Genomic DNA, 20,307 nt, shown 5'->3' with positions numbered 1-20,307 from the left:
TTGGATCTCTTCCTTTTGTTTTTTAGAAAATAGCTTTCATTGATTTTTTTTCCTTGTTACAAAGAGATTTATGATCATTGCAGAAAATTTAGTAAATAAGCAGAAAGAAGAAAATAAAAACCACCTATTATTAATATTTTAGTATATTATGGATACTTCCTGCATATATTTTTATTTTTGAAAAATGAATCATACTGAATATACCATGTTTGTTTGTTTATTTCTTTTTTGTGTGTGTTTTTACTTAACAATATGTTGTTCAAATTTTCATTGGGTTAACCATTCTCCTCCAAGTCACTTTAAAGGGTTGCATGGTATTCTTTTGAACAGATGGAACATAATATATTTAAGCAGTCTCCCACATTTAGGTTGTTTTGTCTTTTTGTCTCATACAGAGTTCTGTGGTAGACACCCTTGGGCTTTTTTATCCACAGCCTTGATACATTTCTAGAAGTGAATCCCTAGGCCAAGGATGTGTTCTAAAGACTCTAGATTTAAAGGGTTAAATTGCCCTCCAGAAACATTGTATAGCATTTTGGATTCCTTTTGGGTACATACCAAGTCTTATTCTTTTAAAACCTGGTGTGTATTATTAAGACATCATTTTTCCAAATGTTTCACGCATATGTTGGCTTAAGAGTGGCTGGCGGGGGAAAGGCCTGAAGGAAGGAGAAGCTCCCCTGTTTGCCCTTCGTTGGCAGGGAGACTCGAAGGCTCAGGCCAGAGGCCTTTCTGGCCTCCTGACTGCTGGCAGCTGGGCAGGGAATCTCAAGGTGCCATCCTTAGGGTGCCTGGGGCAGAGCTGGCTTTGAAGATTCCAGAGGATGCTCATAGAACAAGCATGCTCCTCTAACTCCAGAGACAAGAACTGGTTGTCTCTGGCTGAATTGGTGTTTATAGGGGGCGGGCAAGGTGGGAGTGACGGAGAATTTCCTGCGCAGACCTCATACTGTCCCCCAGGGCCTGGCCAGCCCTGCCTTGGGGAGGTGAGGAGACAGGAAGGAGGTTTGATGGAATTACCAAGGAAGTAACATTCACTTAGGCTAAATGGAGCCATCCCGTGCCATGCCCTCCTTCGCTCCTGCTCCTTTCCTCTCCTCTTCCTCACCAGCACGTTCTTCACTGTAGTTGGTGAGGCCTCCAAGGACCTTCCCTACTTCTTAGCTTCCTTCTTTCTTCTTTACTCCTGGTGACACCTAGGCTAGTGCCCACCTTCCAGACCCGGCATGTCTGAGTGCATCACTGTTTGTTTTTTTTTGGTGCATCTGCTCAGCTCTGGCTCCCAGCACCCCCGTTGCCATCCTGTCCAGGTGGTCCAGTCCCAGCTGAGGCCCTGGCGGGAAGGCCACATGCTCATGGAGGTCCGAGCTGCCTCCTCCCCAGAGACACAGCGTGCCAGCTGCTGCCCGTTGGGTTACAAACAACAAAAACACAAAACCCAGCCCCTTGAGATGAAGGACATTTTAGTTTCTATGAACCAGACGACTTGTGTGCTGGAAATGAGAAGCGTGGGGTTGGGAGAGGGAGGCTGGAAGTTCCCCTGGGGTGGGCTTTGTTTAAAATTTAATATGCTCTTCCTTTCTCTCAAAGCGCCGGCGACGGCTTCTAGCTGCTTTGTCATTTTAGTCCCGTTATCTGTCTGGTGGATGTGATCTCTTATCGGCCGGGTCCTGCTTCTCTTCCCTGAGTGGCCCATCCACATCCCACACTCCGCCCCCACCTCCATTTGTGACACGATATTACAGATCCCATTTTGCAACCTTGGATTCCAGTGAAACTTGTCACTTTGCTTCTTAGTCAATTAAGATTTGGGTAAACTTTTTAATAGTGTTGGGCCCACCGAGGGCATAAGTAGTGGGCAACTTCGGTGTCCTGTGAGAAGGTGTGGCACCCACTCTTAGTAGTATGGGGAGTGTAGGGTCCCAGGGTAAGGGTCTTGGGTCTGGGTGGCCTCAGGTGGAGTCAGATGTTTGTTCCCGTGTGTGTTCCAGCTTCTGACCTGGGACCTCCTGAGCCTTGAGGAGCTCTATAGGACAAAAAGGTCACTGAACAGAAATGCAGGAGTGGATCTAAAAATCGCTCCCCACAGACGTGTGGCCAGAGGTGAGGGGAGCACCTCACTTCAAGCCACAGCGGTCAGGATTGAAGCCACACCCTTTTGTCTTAGCTCGCCATCTCCTAGCCTCGATGAGCCACAGCCTTCCCCTCTGGCCCTTGGTTTCATGGCCTGTGAACTGGGTTCATGAGCCTACTTTTCATAGCCGTGCTTTCTGCTGTGTAATACGTGTTTATCATTACTGCTTGTGAAGTCAAGAGAGGCCCGTGCCATTCTGAATCCCCCTTTTTCCTTACAAATGTCCCTTAGTCATTTCTTTATTCCTTTATTTAATTAGCAAACATTTGCCAAGCACCTAGCTTGTGCTGAACTCTGTGACGTAAAGGGGAACGACATGGTCTCCGTCCCCAGCGAGTCCTCCGTCTAAAGGGATGTCGGATGTGTTAACGAGGACAGGAAGCTAACTCTTGGAACATGGTGAGGGCAGGGAGCCGTGCAGGAAAGGCTGCCTGGCGGAGGTGGTGTTTAGCGGGGTCTTAGCAGACGGGGAGAGCAGGGCCGTTGCAACGGGGGCTGGAACACGCAAAGTCAAGACAGGTGCATTTGAAGACTCAGTGGTGGTTTGGGAGGATGCGAGGTAGCGTGTAAGGTAGGATGGTAGAAGATGGAACTGGGTGGGCGACAGGGCCGGTCTGGCAATGTGTCCAAAGGCTTGGACTTCATCTAGAGGTCCGAGGGAGCCACCAATAGGTTCTGAGCGAAGAAGAAATATGACAGATCACTCCGGCTCACACTGGGGGACTTGAGGTTTGTGTTGTTATTGAATCCACATGAGGAAATCCCCTCAGAAATGTTGATCTGAGAGTCGAACCCCTCGGAGGAATGAGTATAACAGCTCTGCTTGAATTCCTTCTCATTTCACTGAAAATGTCTGCTTTGCACCAGCCATTTACAGATAATTTGCAAACATATGTTTTCTATGCTTGATTGTGTTTCTTAAAACTCACCAAGTGAAATACGTCCACAAGGGTGTGTTCTTAGTATGTATGTATAGTTACCAAATGGACTGTAGAGTGTAGGAAGGGCTTTCGAAGCGTCCCATGAGTGAGTGCATAAGATCGTCAGGCCGAGGTTGCCTGGGAGAGAGAAAGAGAATCAGTGATGGCCGACCTCCTGCTCTCGGCCAAGCCCTGGGCGAGACTCTTAATTCAGTGGCCATGCAAGAAACAGCATTCCTGACCCGTTTTGGAGACAGGGAAACCGAGACTCACGAAGGTGGCCACTTTTTACCCAGGCCTTGCGCCTGTAAGGGATGATGGTGGGATTTCAGCCCAAGTGAGTACAAAGTTTGCACTGTAACCTTTGAACCACTCCCCCATTCAACTCCTAGAACATACCAGAAGGTAAAGTAGGAGATGCAGAGGTGGGTCCGATGAACCACTGGAGAGCTTGTTGACTTCTAGGTAAAAATTAGAGCTAAAGCACCTGTCCAATCCCAGGTTCTGCTGACCAACGCCCTCGGACTACCCCTTCCCTGGGGAGCACTCTTCCACAGGGGGATGTCTGCAAGCCCTTGCTGCATTCTGGGTTCATCCCCCAGAGCATTGGGCAGGAAGTTGTTGCCTGTAAGTGGCGGCAGGTTTAAACATACTCATACTTGAAGGTTACTGCCCAGAACACCCAGAGTGGTGGGCAGAGCTCTGGCTGGACATAGGAAGCCACAGGTTGGAGTGGGACAACATTTATAGGGAAAGGATATCTGTGGCTCTTCCTTGGTGGCATCACGAGCCCCTGCTCCACACCCCTTACCTAAGTCATACCCAGGCAGTGAGCATCCCCAAGAGACCAGATGCTTCAGTGGGGAGCTGGGCACAGGCCAGCAACCCTTTGCCCGTCACTTCACTTGCTCTTGCCCTTGTCGTCTTTGCTTGGCCATCTTAGTACATTTTTTGTGAGAAAGGGCACCTTGGTCACTATGCTCCTCCCTGACTTTCTAAGAATGTCTGCCTTCCTCTGACTTGGGTGGCCCCGGACTCCCCACCAGCCTCAGCTGGGGTCATTGGAAGCCGGCTGAGACATCTGAAGACCCACCTGTGCCCCTTCCTCCTGGGTACCCTTCTCTCCCTCCCCTCTGCCTCTGTCTTCAAATAGAGAAGATGCAGGCCGGTGAGGATGGAGGGCAGAGAAAGAGAGGAAAGACCCCTGTGTGGGCCAGCAGGGTATTCACCGGTCACATGCTGATGAAATGCTGGGTCTCCCAGGAACCACCTCTCCTCTCCCTCCCCCACCACTTCCTGTCACACACACCTCTTCTCTCCCCCTTATCCTTTCTCATCCCTTCTTTCTTCTCAGGGTGGGCGGTCATGGGGCAGGCTTCTAGATCTTTCTAGAGTTTTCGGTTACATGCTAACTGGGCTTCGTGGAAATTTGGCTGTCCTCTCTCCATCGCTGCTGGTACTGGGGTGAGCCGCAGGGGCTGGTGGAGCAACCAAGGTGGGCATCAGCCACCTTCTCCATTTCCAAGGGCCAGAGTTCCTCTGAATTCAGATGGCCTCTGGCAGTTGACCTTGCGTTGAAAATGCAGTTGTTTTTTAGTGGGCCTCAGAGGTCATGTTGATGAATAAATAAGATAGAAGCCCAGGTCATCTACAGTAGTTGAACTTCACTGTTTCTCTTTGAAGGAAGACCCTGCCATCGCAGTAATGGTGGAGGGTGGGGAATGCTCATTTGAGAGGGAGGAGCATGAAGGGATGAGGGTTGTTCTCCCTGGTGCCCCCTGGGAAAGAATTTCCACCTCCAGAGGGGATCTTCAGAGTCCAAATGACTGTGGGTTTCTCACAGGGCCACTATCTTCAGGTGCCGGCACTGTTTTGAGTCCAAATTCAATTATTACTCAAGTTCTTGGTGACTTCATTTAACTCCCTGGCCAGAAAGAATCTTTGTAAAACGAGAGCTCAGGATGGAACATTTCTGTTACCAAGCCTTAGGCAAATAAACATGTAAAGAAATCATATTAATATAGTGAATTTTATGCTTACATAGAAAATTTGAAAGTACAAAAAAATGTAAGGAAAGTAAAACTGCCCATAATTCCACCAATTAGAAATTACCAACACTGTTTAGTATCTTTATATATTTCCTCATAGTCTTTTTCAGTGCACATATGTAAATATACTGTATTTTAAACATGGTTACAAGCACATCAAACTTTATACTCTCTTTATGTTTGGTTTGACATAACATTATGGCAAGCAAACACTTTTAAAAGCACTTGGGCTTTGCAAGCAAGCTTATGCTTTGCAAACATTTCTGTCAGCCACCAGTAACCAACTGTAAGAACTCATATACTACCCAAAACAGAAATTGTGCCAGTCAGGGAGTTCTTTGATCACCAGGCAGTAAACCAAATTGTTGTAAATTTAAACAGACTAAAACTGAAACCCAAACACTTGAAAAAAATTAAAACAGTCTCCTAAATTGCTATTGGGTCAAGGAAGAAATAAAGTATATAGTGACAAATATTTAGAAAGCATTGAGCACCAGAATGCCACATAACCAAACCTATGGGAGACAGCTGGCACGATTCTCATAGCCTTAAATGCTTTTATTATTAAAAAGAGAGAGAGAGAAAGAGAATGAATCAAGCATTCAGCTTGAGATCTTAGAGGGAAAAAAAGGATAAAAAACAGCCCCTAAGGAAAACAGGAAGAAAAAAATAGTAAGGATAAAGGCAGAGATAAATGAATTAGGAAACAGAAACACAGTGAAATTAGCAAATATATCCAAGAGCTGATTCTGTTTTTAAAGAAACAATAAAGTAGACTAACCCCTGGCAACTCTATTTGAGAAATAAGAGAAAACGCAAAAGTAATAGGAACAAGAAAGGGGACATGGCAGTAGATAGATTTTTAAAAATAAAGACATGCACAATAGGCTCAGACTTGAAAATCTCAGTTAAATGCATTCCGAAAATGTAAATGTTGTCAATTGAGAAAAAATTTGCAGTCATTATCAAACCACTGCCCCTGCTGCCCAAAGAAGACACTGGTCCCAAGTGTTTTTGCTAGGTGATTATTTCACATTTGCTAATACTAATAACGTTGAGCTGTTCCATGGCTTAGCAAGAGATGAGAGCTCTTCAATTCATTCAGCAAAGCAAAATAAGCCTGATATTAAACATGGCAAAGAGACCATGTTAAAGAATGAAAATGTAATGTCGGAAATAGAATTCAATACTATATTAAACAAGCCATCCACCGTAGCCCAGTGGGGCAGATGGGGGAGAAGTGTCGATATTAGGAAAGCTTAATATAGTAACTGCGTCATGCTAATGGGTTAAAGAAGTAAAACCAGATTGATTCCAATATATGCAGGGGGAAATTGATTAAAATCGAGCAACCATCTCTACCTGATCAATACACCGAAAAAGGAACAGAAGGGTACATTCTTAGCATGATTGAGAATATCTATTTCAAACCTATAGCCAATGTTATAATTAACTGTGAAACACTAGAGGCAGTCCTGTTGAAACCAGTAACAAAATAAGGAGGCCTGCCAATGCATCACTGTTTAACGCTGCTTTTAAAATGCTAGTCAACACCATAATACTTAAATGAAATATAAAGAAGGAACAAACATAACTATATATAGTTTATACCAAATCTTGAGCTAGAGGTTGATTTCTAAAGTTTAGAAATTTTTTAAAAATTCACCAAAAAATTCAATAGATTTGACTACATTGTAAGCACTATGTGAATTCTTCAAAGAAGTTGAGAGCCTGGGAGAAAAGATCGTTTAAGACCCTTATAGGGTTAATATTTTAATTCTGCCAAGATCCTATACGTATATGGGTTTTAAAGTCAAGATTTAAACTTGAAGACCAAGGGAACAGGCAATATAATTAGCAAATAAATACCTAACCCAACAAAATGGGGTGGAAAGCTCCATGAGGTCAGAGGTCAAGTCAATTCACTGCATGACAGATGCTATACTGAATTAATATTTGTTGAACTCATAAATAAAGGCAATGCAAGTTTTAAAAAGTATGCCATTTTTTACCTTTTAAATTAGTAAGTTTTTTTTCAAGGTTTTTATCAAAATTTCAAATATGGAGAAAAGTTGAAAGAATGGTACAGTAAATACTTATACACCTATGACTAAATATAACAGAGACTAACTTTTCCCATATACGCTTCATTTGTACATGTATATATTTTTTCTGACTCATTTTGAAGTTGTAAAACACATATGACTTCTCCCCTGAATGCTTGAGTTTGCGAATCCTAAATCTCACAGAATTAACCAGTCGGTGCAGAGGGCTTGGGAAGCTGCTGCACTGTGTCCCAAGGGTATCTCCACGGATTGTCCTTGTCCTTGAGAAGGCATTTAGGAGTCATAGTCATGACCTTCTGATATGTAAGAGAAAAGAAAGTGCACATTTATTGAGTATCAGGCCCTGTGCTGAGTGTTTTCCTGATGGTCCCCTGTTTAATCCTCTCTACACTGTATGAAGGAAGCATTATGCCCATTTTTGGGGAAATTGAAGTTTAAAGAGGTTAAGTAACTTGTCCAGTTCACACAGGGACATTATTCAACCCAGGCCCATCTGAAACCATTGAATTACACACTATTTGCTTCTTCCCTTCATCTTCTCTCTGTGTGAATGCATGAAGGCAGAGAGAAGAACCTGAATGTTGTTCATTGCAAGAATGGGGAGGCAAATGGTGATCTGTACACTCATGTAAATTTCAGTATTTATGAACACAGATTATTGATTATTAACAAGCAATATAGAAAAGTGCTCGTGTCCTCCAGCAGGACACCAGATCGTACACAAAATGCTCCAAACCACATGAAAACCACATGCTTGAGCAGGACCAGGAAGAAACAGACCAGAAGTGGTTGGGTTAAGGCAAGAAGATGTATTAATTTTTCAAACTCTTTGCAATGGATGGTTTTGTTAACTTTGTAATAGAATTTTTTTTTTTTTAATTAAGAAAAACACTTGATATCCACTTTACAGTTTCATGAACTCGTGGTAGGGAAGGCTCTGCTATGTTCATTGCTGCTCTTTTATTTTTCAGTGCCAAGCCCCATGCCTAGCATATTATGGACATAATAAATGTGCTGGATGAGTGGCCACTGGAAAAACTCAGAAGGGCTTGATCCAGAAACATATTTACAGAGAGCTTCCATCACCTGGTCTCCCCAAGAGCAAGCGCTGGCCAGGTGTGTGCTGTGGGGGTGGGGTTTTTGCACAGTGGTGAGCCCTCCTGGTCCACCCGGAAAGGACCCACAGATAGGTAGGGACCATTCTGGCCATTTAGTGCTAGTGAGAACCATGTGAACCATGTGAAGGCCAACTCCAGCTTCCATGGGAACAGATTTTGTCATTCTCAGACTTTCAAAATTGATAATGATTATATGAATAGTTATCATTTATTGAGTGCATAGTAGAGGCCAGACTAAGTGCATTTACAAAACCATTCTCTCATTCAATTTTCACAATAACCATAAGAATTAGCAAGTATCCTCTCTCTTTTAGAGATGAGGAAACTGAGGCATAGAGGAAAGAGACATGAGTTTCAGGATGAGTCTTGGTTTTGCCAAGAATGTGACTTTTTTGCAAATTGCGAGCCTTCTGGGCCTTAATCTTCTTTTCTAAAACAAAAATAGCTAACATCAATTGAATGTTTACTACATGCCAGGCCCAGCTGGGTGGAGAATGAGGCCACCTTCGACAACTAAAGAAACTGTATTTCTTTCACTGGTCTCTATGCTAGGGCTTTATACAGCACTTGCCCCAGTGGGGGGAAAAATCCAGTTGGTTTTGCCGAGGCTTGTTTTGCTTTTCCAAGACCAGATTTTTGGCCACTGGTGACACCTTGTCACTCCTGGAACTTAGGCAGCAGGGATCTTCGTAGTGGCTACAGCAGTTGTTATTCTCTGCTGAGGAGAGCTTGTTAAAATACAGTTCCCTGTGTCAAGCCCCAAATTCACAGGGTCTGGGAAAGACCCGAGAGTCCATCTTAGACAATCTTCAGGTGGTTCTTAGCCACCAGTCTTGTCATGGCCAACTCGAGCCAACCATGAACTGTTGTAGTGCCATTTTTCTCCTGAGATGACACCTGCAAAGGTTTGGGCTGGTACAAACCAAAGCCCATTTTCATTTGGAGGAACCCAGCAGAGTTATGCACGTGGTAGAGGGATTGCAAATTTCGTACTCTATACTGAGCACTTGTGAATTTCTCTTTGACAGAACCTTCTCAACAAACCTCAGCTCCATGGAGCTCAGCAGGCCACATATAGTTGAATATAAATTCCAAGAACACTTGAGAAACTTAAATGTATTATTTTCTGTTTTTAAGAGAGAGGAACGGCAGGTGAGATGACTGTGAAAAATTACACCCCCCCCCCCAAAAGTGGCAATTAAGAATGCATGTTTGAAATATTTAGAAAAGGCAAATTTGAGGCTTTCTTGCCTATGAGTAGAATTTGTATCTAAGAGGAAATATATACCTCTGCATTTAAAATGCTCAAATTTATGAACACTACCATACATTCTTAGGTCAGTAGCACACGAAAATATGGGTGGTGGACCAAAGGTGTTCTGCATGGTGTTACCCCATCCAAGAAGAGCTAAGTATGGAAATTGAGAATGATTTCTATAGTTTGGCGTTGCCATGACAACGCCCAAGTGGGTGATTGGCAGCTGCCTCTTGATTAGGGTGTGGACCAGCGTGAGTATCATTGACCTGACGTGGCCAGTTGCAGGACCAAGAACTGCTTGTTAGTGTTAGTTCTCCAAGAAATTTAAAAAAACTGTTCTTCCACTGCAGGGAGTTTGAGAAGTGCTGGGCATGTTAAAAGCATTGAAAGAGTTTGCTGTGGGAGGAGTTGGGGGGAGGTGGAAGACTTCACAGCCCCACCCTCAATCCCATCTGGCCAGTTCATGCAGAAGGCGTCGGCTGCCATGCCAGCTAGCCACTGTATTATGAGCCCCTCCACTTATCCCATGGGATTCGTGGGGCCTGTGGGAGAGATCGTTGGTACACAGTAAAGCGAGGGGGTGTAAGAGATGACCTTCGGAGCCCGGCCAGACCTGGCTTTCAAAACTTGAGCACTTCCTGCTTGTGGCCTGGTCCACTCACGATCCTTCTAGCTTCAGAGTTTAGAAAACGGGGAATAACAGTCCCTCCTGGAAGGGCTCTCTTGTGGGATAAAAAAAGGATAATACATGCAGGGGGCTCCACACAAGCTCTGCACTGGGCAAGGGAGGCTTCTTTGTGTTATTTTGTCTGCATTATTTGAAAGAGTGGATTGCATTGTAGGTCTCCAGGAAGTTGCGAGCTGCCCTCCCTTTTCCGAATTCCTGTGTGTGTGTGTGTGTGTGTGTGTGTGTGTGTGTTTGTATTTGCTGTACCCTTGTTGGTGGTGCTGGTGATGGGGTTGTCAGGAAGCAGCCATCGGTTTCCTGCTGATTAACTCAGTTCCTGGAGGGTCCTCCCTAGCAGCGAGGGAGGCCTCCCGCCTCTCGGTCTTGCTCTCCTGGCCCCTCCTGAGAGGCCTGCCTGCCTGCCCACTACCCTCAGGCCCAGGTCGCTCTGGGAGGCCTGCTGGGCTTGGCTCTAGTCTAGCTGTGGGTGGGGCACCCAGTTTCCAGCTTCCTCTGGTTTTGCCTGCAGGTGTGGAGTTTTGTTTTGTTTTTTTTTTTTTTTTTTGCACACCTGGCACCTGTGGGGACTTAGGTCTGCGTTATGGGGCTGGCTCTCAGGCTATCAGACCCATGCTCCCTGCACACAAGAATGGGGCCAGGACCACATTGTGCCTAGTGAGTGGAGACCCTCACGGCTTCTCAAACGATTACACTTTACAGCACACACACAACTCCACACGCATTTCATCCGAGTCAGGGTTGGGTCTTTAGCTGGGGCGGGAAGGCCTGTACGCGCTCAGACCTAATGGCTGAGTCAACAACGCCGGGCTGTGTATTTGGTTAGCAAACAGGGAGCAGCAGCCGAGCCGGCCCACCGCCTTCCTGCTCTCGCCAACTAGCAAAATGTCCTCTGGAAAGGTCAGCCCGGACCGGCCACATGATGTGCAGGGCCTGGTGCAAAATGAAAATGAGGGCCCCTTGTTGAAAATGAGTAAGAATTTCAGCATGGTGACAGCAAAGCAATGAAACTAAGGCGGCCATCCTCAGGTTGGGGGACTGCACCCTGCTGAGCTCAGCAGCTCCAGCCTTGCGAAGACCCAGTGCTTCCGATGCTGGCAAAATTGGGCTTCTCTTTGGCGGAAGAGGGACTTGACATCCAAACGAGCTGAGTTCTGAGACGTGCCCTCCCCACAGGCAGCTTCTCCCCAGGGTTGGAGTGACGTCCACTTCGGCTTCTCCTTTTTGTGCTTCTCTCTTTCTCTGTAAACTCGGAAAGCTCCGAGACGCCTTCCCTCCCTTCCTTCTCCTTTCTTTCTTCCCCTCCATCCTCGCTGCCCTCCCCCCACCTCTCTCTCTTCCTCTTTCCACTTTCCATTGTATTTACTGGGCGCGGGGGAGGGGGGGGCCTTCTCGCATTTGCTGTGTAACATTTTCCAGCCATTCATTTGGTGCTGTTTGGTTTTACAGTTTCTTTGAGTGACATGAGCGAGAGAGCTCCTTAAATTTCCAAAGGCCTCTTGCCAGAGTGGCTCAAGCGAGCACCTTCGCCCACCGTGGGATGCCCCTCAGTGGCCTCTGGCTCTGTCCAGATGGTCTGTGCCCATCGGGAACCTGGAATGAATTCTCATTGTCAGCGTTGATCACTCACCACCTCCTCCCCACATTCAGCCGTCAGGCCCGCTGGCCATAGTGGAAAGAAAGGCAGCTCCATTCTCCCTTGCGACACCCCATGAGCCCTGGTGACAGACCTGGCTGTAGTTCCCGAAGACAGTGGCTTCCATGGCTTCCATGAAGGCCTGGGTATGTGAGGGGGTTAAATAGACGAGCATAGTGGGATGTTGTCCTGCCTTCCCTCCCCCTCGCCAGGTGGCCAGGTGGCTGCCAGAGGATTTTCGCAGCAGCCTTTGGATTGTGATACCTCCTTGCTAAAACCCTCCTCTGATTTCCCGCTGCCTGAGAATGGCCTCCAGACCCTGTGTGTGGCCTTTGAGGCCCTGTCCTCCCAGAGAGGTAGGCAGCCAGGATTGTCCAAGAGATACCTGAGCCACTTCTTGAAAAATGGGAGAGGTCCAGAAGGTGGAGAGGAGAGGAAACATTACAAGGAAAAGATGGCCCAGAGGACAGGTGGGATGTGGAAGTTGAGAATACCTGAGAGGGACCAGGGTAAAAAGCCAGCCCTGCTCTGAGGACCTGGCCCCTTGGGAGATGGTGCTCAATCCTGGTGCACATTAGAATCACCCAGGGGGCTTTTAAAAATTACCAAGGTTTCTGGGGGTGGGCCCATCGTGGCTGTTTGCATTGACTTTCCAAGAGCCACAGTCCAGGAATTTTCGGAAGGTGACAGGAGCCGGCTGCCAGTCCCTCCCATAGCAGGAATGCACTGGGACCTTTCTCTGTTGATAGAAAGTCCGCCTTGCTCCATCAGCCCCGAGACCCCAGCCAGAATGAACTAAGGGAGCACGAAGCAGAGATGCGGATCCCAGAGAGGCAGCTGGAAGGCATCTTGGTCACGGGGACACCGCAGCCTGATCACCGTGAGCACATCACTTTCTGTGTTGGGGTCGTTGGTAACAGACCAAAGATTGGCCCACCAAATGCAAAAAACAAGTCACAACTCGCCTGCACAATCTGTTTCCTCATAACTCTTATTTTGAAAATGTCAAGCTTAATAGAAAAGCTGAGAACCTTCATCCAGCTTCTCCACTTGTTACCAGTTTGCCATATTTACTGTATCTCGCTCTCTTTAAAATGGCTTTGCTGAATCATTTGAAAGTGAGTTACAGGCAGCACGATGGTTCACCCCTAAACACTTCGGCAGGTGTCTTTTAGAAGCAAGGACTTTCCCCTGCAGAGCTACAATGCCATCATCACACCTAAAAAATTGTCCTTATTCAATAATATCATCTAATATATGGCCCTATTCAAATTTCCCCAGCTGTCCTCCAAAAATGTTTTTTAGGTGCTTTTCCTGATCCAAAAAGGCTTGTGCGCTGCATTTGGTGGTTGTGTCTCCTTAGCTTCTTTTACCCTAGAACAGTCCCTTTGCTTTATGTATGTGACATTGGCTTTGAAGAAGAGTCCAGAGAGGCCAGCTGTCCTATAGAATGGAATCTGGCTTTGTCTGAATTAGTTTGTTCAGGTCAAGTTTGCATAGTTTTGAAACTCGCCTGATAACTGACTCCTTCATTGTGTCTAAAAACGTCCTAAGGCAGAAGGTACAGCTGAGGGTCTCTCCTTTGTCCTCTACCCCTGAGTGGGTCATGGGATGTCCCGTGCAGCCACCAAGAAAAAGAGGCGGCTTTAGTAACATATATATAAAGTGTTTCAGCAGACTCAAGATTATTTTACTTGACCCACAGCAGGCCTAGCCTGGTTGGGCAGGCGGGTGTTCTGTTCACTTAGTGGGTGGGATTCTGAGAGACTGAGTTTGTGCCCAGGTCTCACCAGAGCCCGGCCCTCCTGACCCACCTCAGGGCTGCCTGCAGCCACTGTGCTGCAAAGGCAGCTCGGAGACAGTTACACGGTGGTGTCACCAAGTTTCAGCCCTGGACCCAACACACGGATCCCTGAGTGCTAGACTGAGACTATTGAATATTCTCAAATGTGATCTAACCTGTCTTGGTGACTCTGCATTGTGGTTAATGAGTTGAGTTACTGAACTGTGTCTTGAGGTGTTGGAATGGCTTGCCCCACCCTGAATGGTCCCAGGCTGCCTTTTGGTAATTTTTCATCCTGTGCCCTGTCCGCTGTCAGCTGTCACAGCCTCCGCATCCTTTCCAACTCCCTGCTCCTCCTCCTGATTTGCATCTTGCATCTGCTGTGGTGGGTAAGCCAGATAAACAAGCCCTTAGAGCTGAGTCCGAAGGCTGCCGCAAGTGAGGGACTCTGTCCATGGAGGGAAGAGTGATTGTGACACCATGGCCCCTCCAGGAAGCAGCCACAGCAGGTTTACTTCGGGGCTTTCTGCGCTTTTTGGTCCAGAGCTCCCCCATTCTTGGGGGCACTTAAGCTTGCCAGAGAGGAGACCTTTGCACAAGTAGGGTGTTGCTGTTGCATGTTTCGAGTTTCAAAGACCTAGAAAGACCAGACTGTGCAGCATAAGTGGCTGGTGAGAACAGTGATCCGTGCGTGTGAGCACCAGAGCGCGAGGACCCATTGGGTGCGGTGACTGTGGTGCCGATGGCTGTGGCGGGCTCGGCCTGGACCGCGTTGAGGGGTCCCAGGGCTCAGGCAGGCAGGCTTCGACCACCACCCTCCCTGCACATAGGTCATGCTGCCTTCCCCAAGTTGGCTGTGTTAATGCCCCTCGCCCGCCTAATTCCTGGGCCCCCGCAGGAGAGCACCGGGCAGCAGCACCCTGGTCTCCCAGGGAATGGTCCCTAGTGCATCAGATCTTGTTGTGAAAACCACGTGCCGATATTCTGCAGGCTTTTTCTCCCAAAGCCCTGTCCCTCCATTCTGTTCCCCCTAATCGTGTTCTCTTTGGCAGGAGCCCACTGAATTCTGTTTTTTTCTCAAAGGAGTTTCTGTCCTCCTAAACATGGAAGCATGGCACCCTTTCCCTTTCTCAGCCAAGGGCTTCAGGTTGTTCAGAGTGACCCCGGCTTGACTTCACCATGATTCCTTTGCCTTTCTTGTTTGTTCACTTGCTTTTAATTTCTTTTAATCAACATAATCCATATGCATCTTTTTTTTTCTTTATTTTTTTAATATCAGACAGTACCAAGGGCTTGTAAGGATCTAAGGAGAAAGCGGCAGGCCCCCCACCCACCCCACTCCAGCCCCCCAGACCAGTTCACAGGCCTCCTCTTCTTTTAGTTCCTCCTGTCTGTTACTCGCCTCCGTTCTTTGAAAGAACATGTTTATCTTACTACTTCTTGATTCACCAATTTTTGGATGTTACCTATTATCTTCATATTTTTGCCTTTTCTGCTAATGTCACTCTATGTCACGATTTTGGGTTAAATCTACAACATAAATACTGTTCACTACAGAGCTATTACTTCTTTTAAAGAGTTAATTAATGTTCTTACTGGCTTAGTGTCTATCTCTGATTCTTCCCAATACACGAAAAGATCAAGAAAACATCTATCAGCTGTTTTATCTATTAGCTCATTGATCGATTCCTTTTTTTCTTCTAGACACTGGGGTATCTCACCAGTGAAATTCTTTAAAGCTTTTTCAAAACAAATCAAAATTTAGATCGTTTTAATATACAGTTGATCCTTGAACAACATGACTTTGAACTGTGCGAGTCCACACGGATTTTTTTCAATCGACAATTCAGAAAAACTCTCAGACAAACCGCATGGCCGAAAGTAGATGACGGAAACTTACAGTATCAATAAATACAGAGCAGTAGTTGTATTTTCTCTTCCTTACGATTTTCTGATTTTCTCGATCACATTTTATTTTCTTTTGCTTCCTTCATTGTAAGAATACAATATGTAATACAGATAACGTACAAAATGTGTCAGTCAACTGTTATCGGTAAGAAGACTTCTGGTCAACAGCAGATTAGTAGTAGTTAAGTTTTTGTAGGGGTTAAAAGCTCTACCCGCCCTCTGAGAAGGCTTCCCTGCCCCTCCTCAGGGCTCCTGAAGCCCCCTGTGGCCACTTGCTCCCACCACACGGAGAGCTTCTGAGGGCACAGTTGGGTCTTGCTCGGGCTGAGGAATGCACAGGAGCTGGTCTGCACACAGCAGGTGCTCAGTAAATATTTGCTGGCACTTGCATTTGTCCGATTCAAATGCAAGAGTGATTATTTGCTCCTGGTGGTTCAGTGATATTTCTGACCCTGTGCTTCCCTGTGTTTCCATGTGTCCCTTCTCTCAGCTTCCTCGTTGGGTTGGTTTGGAGGCCCTTCTGGGCCTGTTCCAACTTAATAACAGCCTTTCCCAGAGGAAACTAGCAAAGGCCGGGTTTTCTTTCCCAGATACACCCCACCCCTCCCCCCCACTAGATGGGCCTCAAGCATTTCAGGGCCTCAGACTGGTCTTCCTCACTTTGTAATCCCAGCCCACGCCACTGAGCTTGGCATAGACTGCTCAGTTGATGAGTGAGGTTGAGGCTCGCTCAATCAATCAATCAATAAACCAATCAGTCTTCCTCCACTCAGCCTCTCTGTTCCTAGGCACTTCTCATTACCCAGCATTTGATCAGAAGGAAGAAGAAACCTCTGCATAAAGGTGACCCCGTGTCAGGTTTTATCGTGACTGCTGAGTATCAGAAGACAGGAGGAGCAGAAGAAGGAAAGACAAAGAGGGACCAGGGATGTTCACCTGGGATTTCAGAGGGATGTCTTGGGAGACGTTTGGTCACTAGACTGAGGGCTGTGTGTGGGCAGAGGCTGCCCTGTGTTCCCACCCAGCTCATGGGGGACACCCAGCGATGTCTGGCTGCAGGAGAGCAGAAGGACCAAAGCCCAAGCCAGTCCTGTCCCAAAAAAGAGACTTGGGGTTCTCTGGGTCACTTGTAGATCTTGTAGTCACAGGGTCTTAACTCAGGGAAGTGCCAATCTGTGATGTGACAGCAAGCCTCACTGTCCATAGAGGGCCCTCCCTTGGAACGGCACTGATTCAACAGCTGGCAGCCTGTGAAAAGGACCAGCTTACCTTTTCTCCCTCCTGGACCAAGGGCCTGGCCTGAGCAGACACCTGGGCTTCCTCGGAGCAGTCGCTGGAGAAGGCGACCCATCCTGGGCCTGTCAGAGTATCATTCATTCCACCTGCACTGAATGTGTCCTGTACAGGCCCCACAGCCGGACGACAGAGCAGACGTAGCCCAGGCCGGCCTCTGCCCTTCTACCTGGGCTTGCAGCTCTCAGCCAGAGCCGGAGAACCAAGCGGGCTACATTGCCCGGGGAGACCAGGCCTCACCCGTGGCGTCCCGGCTGGGGCTCCGTCCGCCTTGGCTCATACAGGGCCAACGGGAGGCGGCCACAGCCAGGCGGCCGGCCAGGGCCAGGGCAGGGGCGCCGACCCTGAAATAAAGCTGATGGCCCCCGGCCTTTGCCCCCTGCTCCCCGAGAAGGAGCCCTTCTCTTGGAGATGCAGTGAATTTCAGGGAAAGCCTCTAAAGCAGCTCTTTGATGCTTCTCCAGTGGGACTGCATTTATTTTCTGTACGTTTAGGAATTAACTTGCAGTTCTCAGCCTCTCTCTCCCTCCCTCTCTCCCCAAAAAGGAGAGAAGGAGAAAAGAAGAAAGGGTCTGCATTGTCGCCGTGATTGGCACCTTCTGTGAATGAGGGGTCACCGCACAGGGCTGCTCCTTTTCAAGCGCCCTCTTCTCCCCTGCCCGCTGTATTCACGCCGGAACGTTCTTTCTTTCAAAGCTTCTGTCTTTCTCTCCCCCTTTTGTATCTCTGCTTTCCTTCCCTTCCCTTTCCTGCCTTTCATTCTGAGCTCTCACCATCTCCCTCGGGGACCACTCCTCTCACTCTCTTTTTTTTTTTTTTTTTCACCCTTTCTTCTTCTTCTATTCAATTCCTCTTTTTTTTTTTTTATTTTTGCCTCTTTTTTTTTAACTTCTTTTTTCTTTTTCTTTTTGAATAGTGCTTCTGTTTTCAAGGGACGGGACAAGTAGAGAAGTCGGTTTATTTGAGGAAGGGAGAATGTGAATGTTTGCATTTTTCTCCGTTGCTCTAAATGTGTTAAAAAAAAAAAAAAAAAAAAAAAAAAAGCCGTGCAGGAAGCTGGTTTCCTCTGGGCTCCTGCTTCGAGAAGGAAGCCAAGGGGTCTCTACCAAACCAGAGAGGCTTGTCCATCACAGGTCATTTCTCACTGAGAGATCCTGAGTGACCGGGACGGTTAGCTGAAGGCGCAGTGCCGCTGTGTGCAGGATTCAGACGTGGCCCTGGAGATGGTCTGCCTTTTTGTCTGTGCCCAGGGTGGCCTCGATGCGAGGGTGAGGATCAGAGGTGCCTGTGGATCCCCGAAACCTCCGTCCTCTGTGGGAGCGGGCTTTCCTGGCTGTGGGAACATGGTGCAGGGGCTGAGAGTGAGGAAGAAGGCAGGGTTCACACATGGCAGCTGTCTGGTGAGGCCCTTGGGGCAGGGACAATGGGCCCCACGTTGGCTGGACCTGGAGTCCTGGAGAGGAGGCTGGAAAACTGAATCAGCAGAAAAGAGGAGGCTGGGAGCGGCGATGGCTCCAAGGAGGCGAGTGATGCTTGGAGTTTGGACGGGTGGTGAATGATTGATTGCAGGTTTGACATCCAGGAAACAGTGCAGGGCCTGGGTAGAGGCGTATGTCTGGTGACATCCACACGAAGGTGAGAGGAAGCCACAGGAATAGGGCTTTGTCAAAGGTGCCCCCATAGGACAAGAGAGCAGAGACTAAGGCCTGAGGCCAGGGCCTCAGGATAAAGGAGGCAGAGAGGGCAGTTGGCAGGGGCCGGGAGCCGAGGGAGGAGGCAGAGCTGCTGACAGGTCACCGGGGAGGCTGGAATCTGAGCCTCTGTGTTTGCAAGGGCTTACCTGTGACTCCCGAGAGGACAATTCGGCTTTCGTGGAGGGGCTAGAGAGCTGGGCTGGAGGACACAATGGAGGATGTGGGACTGGACCCCCTGTTCAGGGGGTAGAGAGGAGAGAAACTGGACGCTGCAGGGGCTGCTCCCAGGGCGTGGTGAAGGCCTGAGGCTTGAGGGGCAGGAGCGTGAGTGGAGCATCAACCAGGCAGGTCTGGAGGAGAGACAGGTGGGGTCACAGGAGGGGGGCCTCAGGCTGCAGGTCTGGAAGAGCCTCCTCACCTCCTCAGAGTAGGGAGAACCAGCCGGGTCTGCAGCCCCAGGCCCCTGGGCCATGGGGGCCTTTGCATAGCCTGGAATTGCCCAGGGACTTTCCAAAGGGCCAGGGCACCTGGTGTGGACGGGGTACAGGAATCTGGCGGGCGAGGGGAGCCCTGGCGTGAGTGGCCTGGGCGTTGTGGATGAGGGCACCAGGCCTGGAGGTCTGGGCTGGTGGGAGCCTCAGGCTGAGCCCTACATCTCCCCATCCTCTGCCTTAGGTAGCACAGCTGCCCATAGTAGGTGCTGCACAAATGTTTGTCTAAGTGTGAATTGAATTTGTCCTTAGCAGATGTGGAGTGGATACATCACAGCACACAGCCAAGTACATTGGAAAGCCCCATACAAAGGGGGGCCCATCCCCTCAGAGCACAAAGCATGGAGAGAAGGGGCAGGGTATCCACAAGGCTATCCCTCCCAAGGAAAGCTGGGGCAGGGTCCCCACCACATCTGAGGAAGACGGACGGGCAAGCCAGCACCAGGCAGGGAGGGTGGCTCAAGCACAGAGGGGCCATGACCGAGCCAAACACAGGACAGGCGGGACAATGAGCAGGCTCACAGTTGGCGACCGGGGCCCAGGTGCAAGAAGAATGTCAGGGACGTGGATCTGAGCCGTGGTTATTCAGAAGACCATGTGGAACACCTACTGTGTGCAAAGTTGGAGGATGATACAAAGGGCTGGGTAGAAGGCTGTCCTCCCTCTGGGTCTGGGCGGCTACGACAAGGTGAGCAATGGGCGAAGGCGACAGAGAGTGTGGTCATCTGGGGAGCAGGAGCTATCCCTGCCCGAGCCACCACTGCTCTTCCTTGGTACCTGCTTCTCAGACACCTGCTGGCAAACCCAGAGCCTGCCAAGGCGGGCCAGGCTGCCTGTCAGGTTTTTCCAGTTTGGGCAAGAAGCCTCCTTACACCCCATTAAGGCACCCACAGCCGCCTTGGCCTGGAGATGAAAGGGGAGCCTTGTCCCATAAAGGCAGCTCTGCTCCTGGCAGGGGGACGGGGTCTGCACTGGGGAACAGGCTTCAGAGGCAGACAGGTTTCCTTGGGCTCCCATGTCCAGAGGACCCGGGAAGTCAATCCCCTTTCAAGAACTGGCATCGAGAAGGCTGGCTCCTCTAGTAACTAGCTTCGTGGCCTCAGGCACGTTACCAAATGCTAATAATAGCAGCAGGCGGGCTGCCAGGTTCTGCTGTAAGCACTTTGCATATTTTAAGTTGCAAGCCACCACCACAGTTCAGTGAGGAGAAAAAGTCATGCCGTTGGGAAGTAGTGGAGGTGTGATTCGAACTCAAGCCTTCAGATTGCAGAGT

General features: G+C 48.4%; 1 protein-coding gene across 10 annotated transcripts in view; it reads left to right on the top strand.

Annotated features, from left to right (window-relative positions):
* The window catches only part of ZNF710 (zinc finger protein 710), a 54,008-nt gene that overhangs the window by 14,350 nt on the left and 19,351 nt on the right, over positions 1 to 20,307 (top strand). The window contains exon 4 of one of the 10 annotated variants that reach the window (XM_036231946.1): positions 8,140 to 8,284. The exons of 8 other annotated variants lie outside the window; for them this stretch is intronic. In XM_036231946.1, the coding sequence (XP_036087839.1) occupies positions 8,178 to 8,284 (107 nt within the window). In that variant the 5' untranslated portion in view covers positions 8,140 to 8,177. Of the gene's footprint in view, positions 1 to 162; positions 8,285 to 20,307 lie in introns of those variants that run through there. One more of the 10 variants, XM_016151584.2, reaches the window with a different exon arrangement.

Source organism: Rousettus aegyptiacus, unplaced genomic scaffold (genome assembly GCF_014176215.1).
Source record: "Rousettus aegyptiacus isolate mRouAeg1 unplaced genomic scaffold, mRouAeg1.p scaffold_m13_p_14, whole genome shotgun sequence".
Classification (NCBI taxonomy): domain Eukaryota; kingdom Metazoa; phylum Chordata; class Mammalia; order Chiroptera; family Pteropodidae; genus Rousettus; species Rousettus aegyptiacus.
The sequence above is the reverse complement of the archived record's forward strand: the minus strand, read 5'-3'. Positions and strand labels throughout refer to the sequence as shown.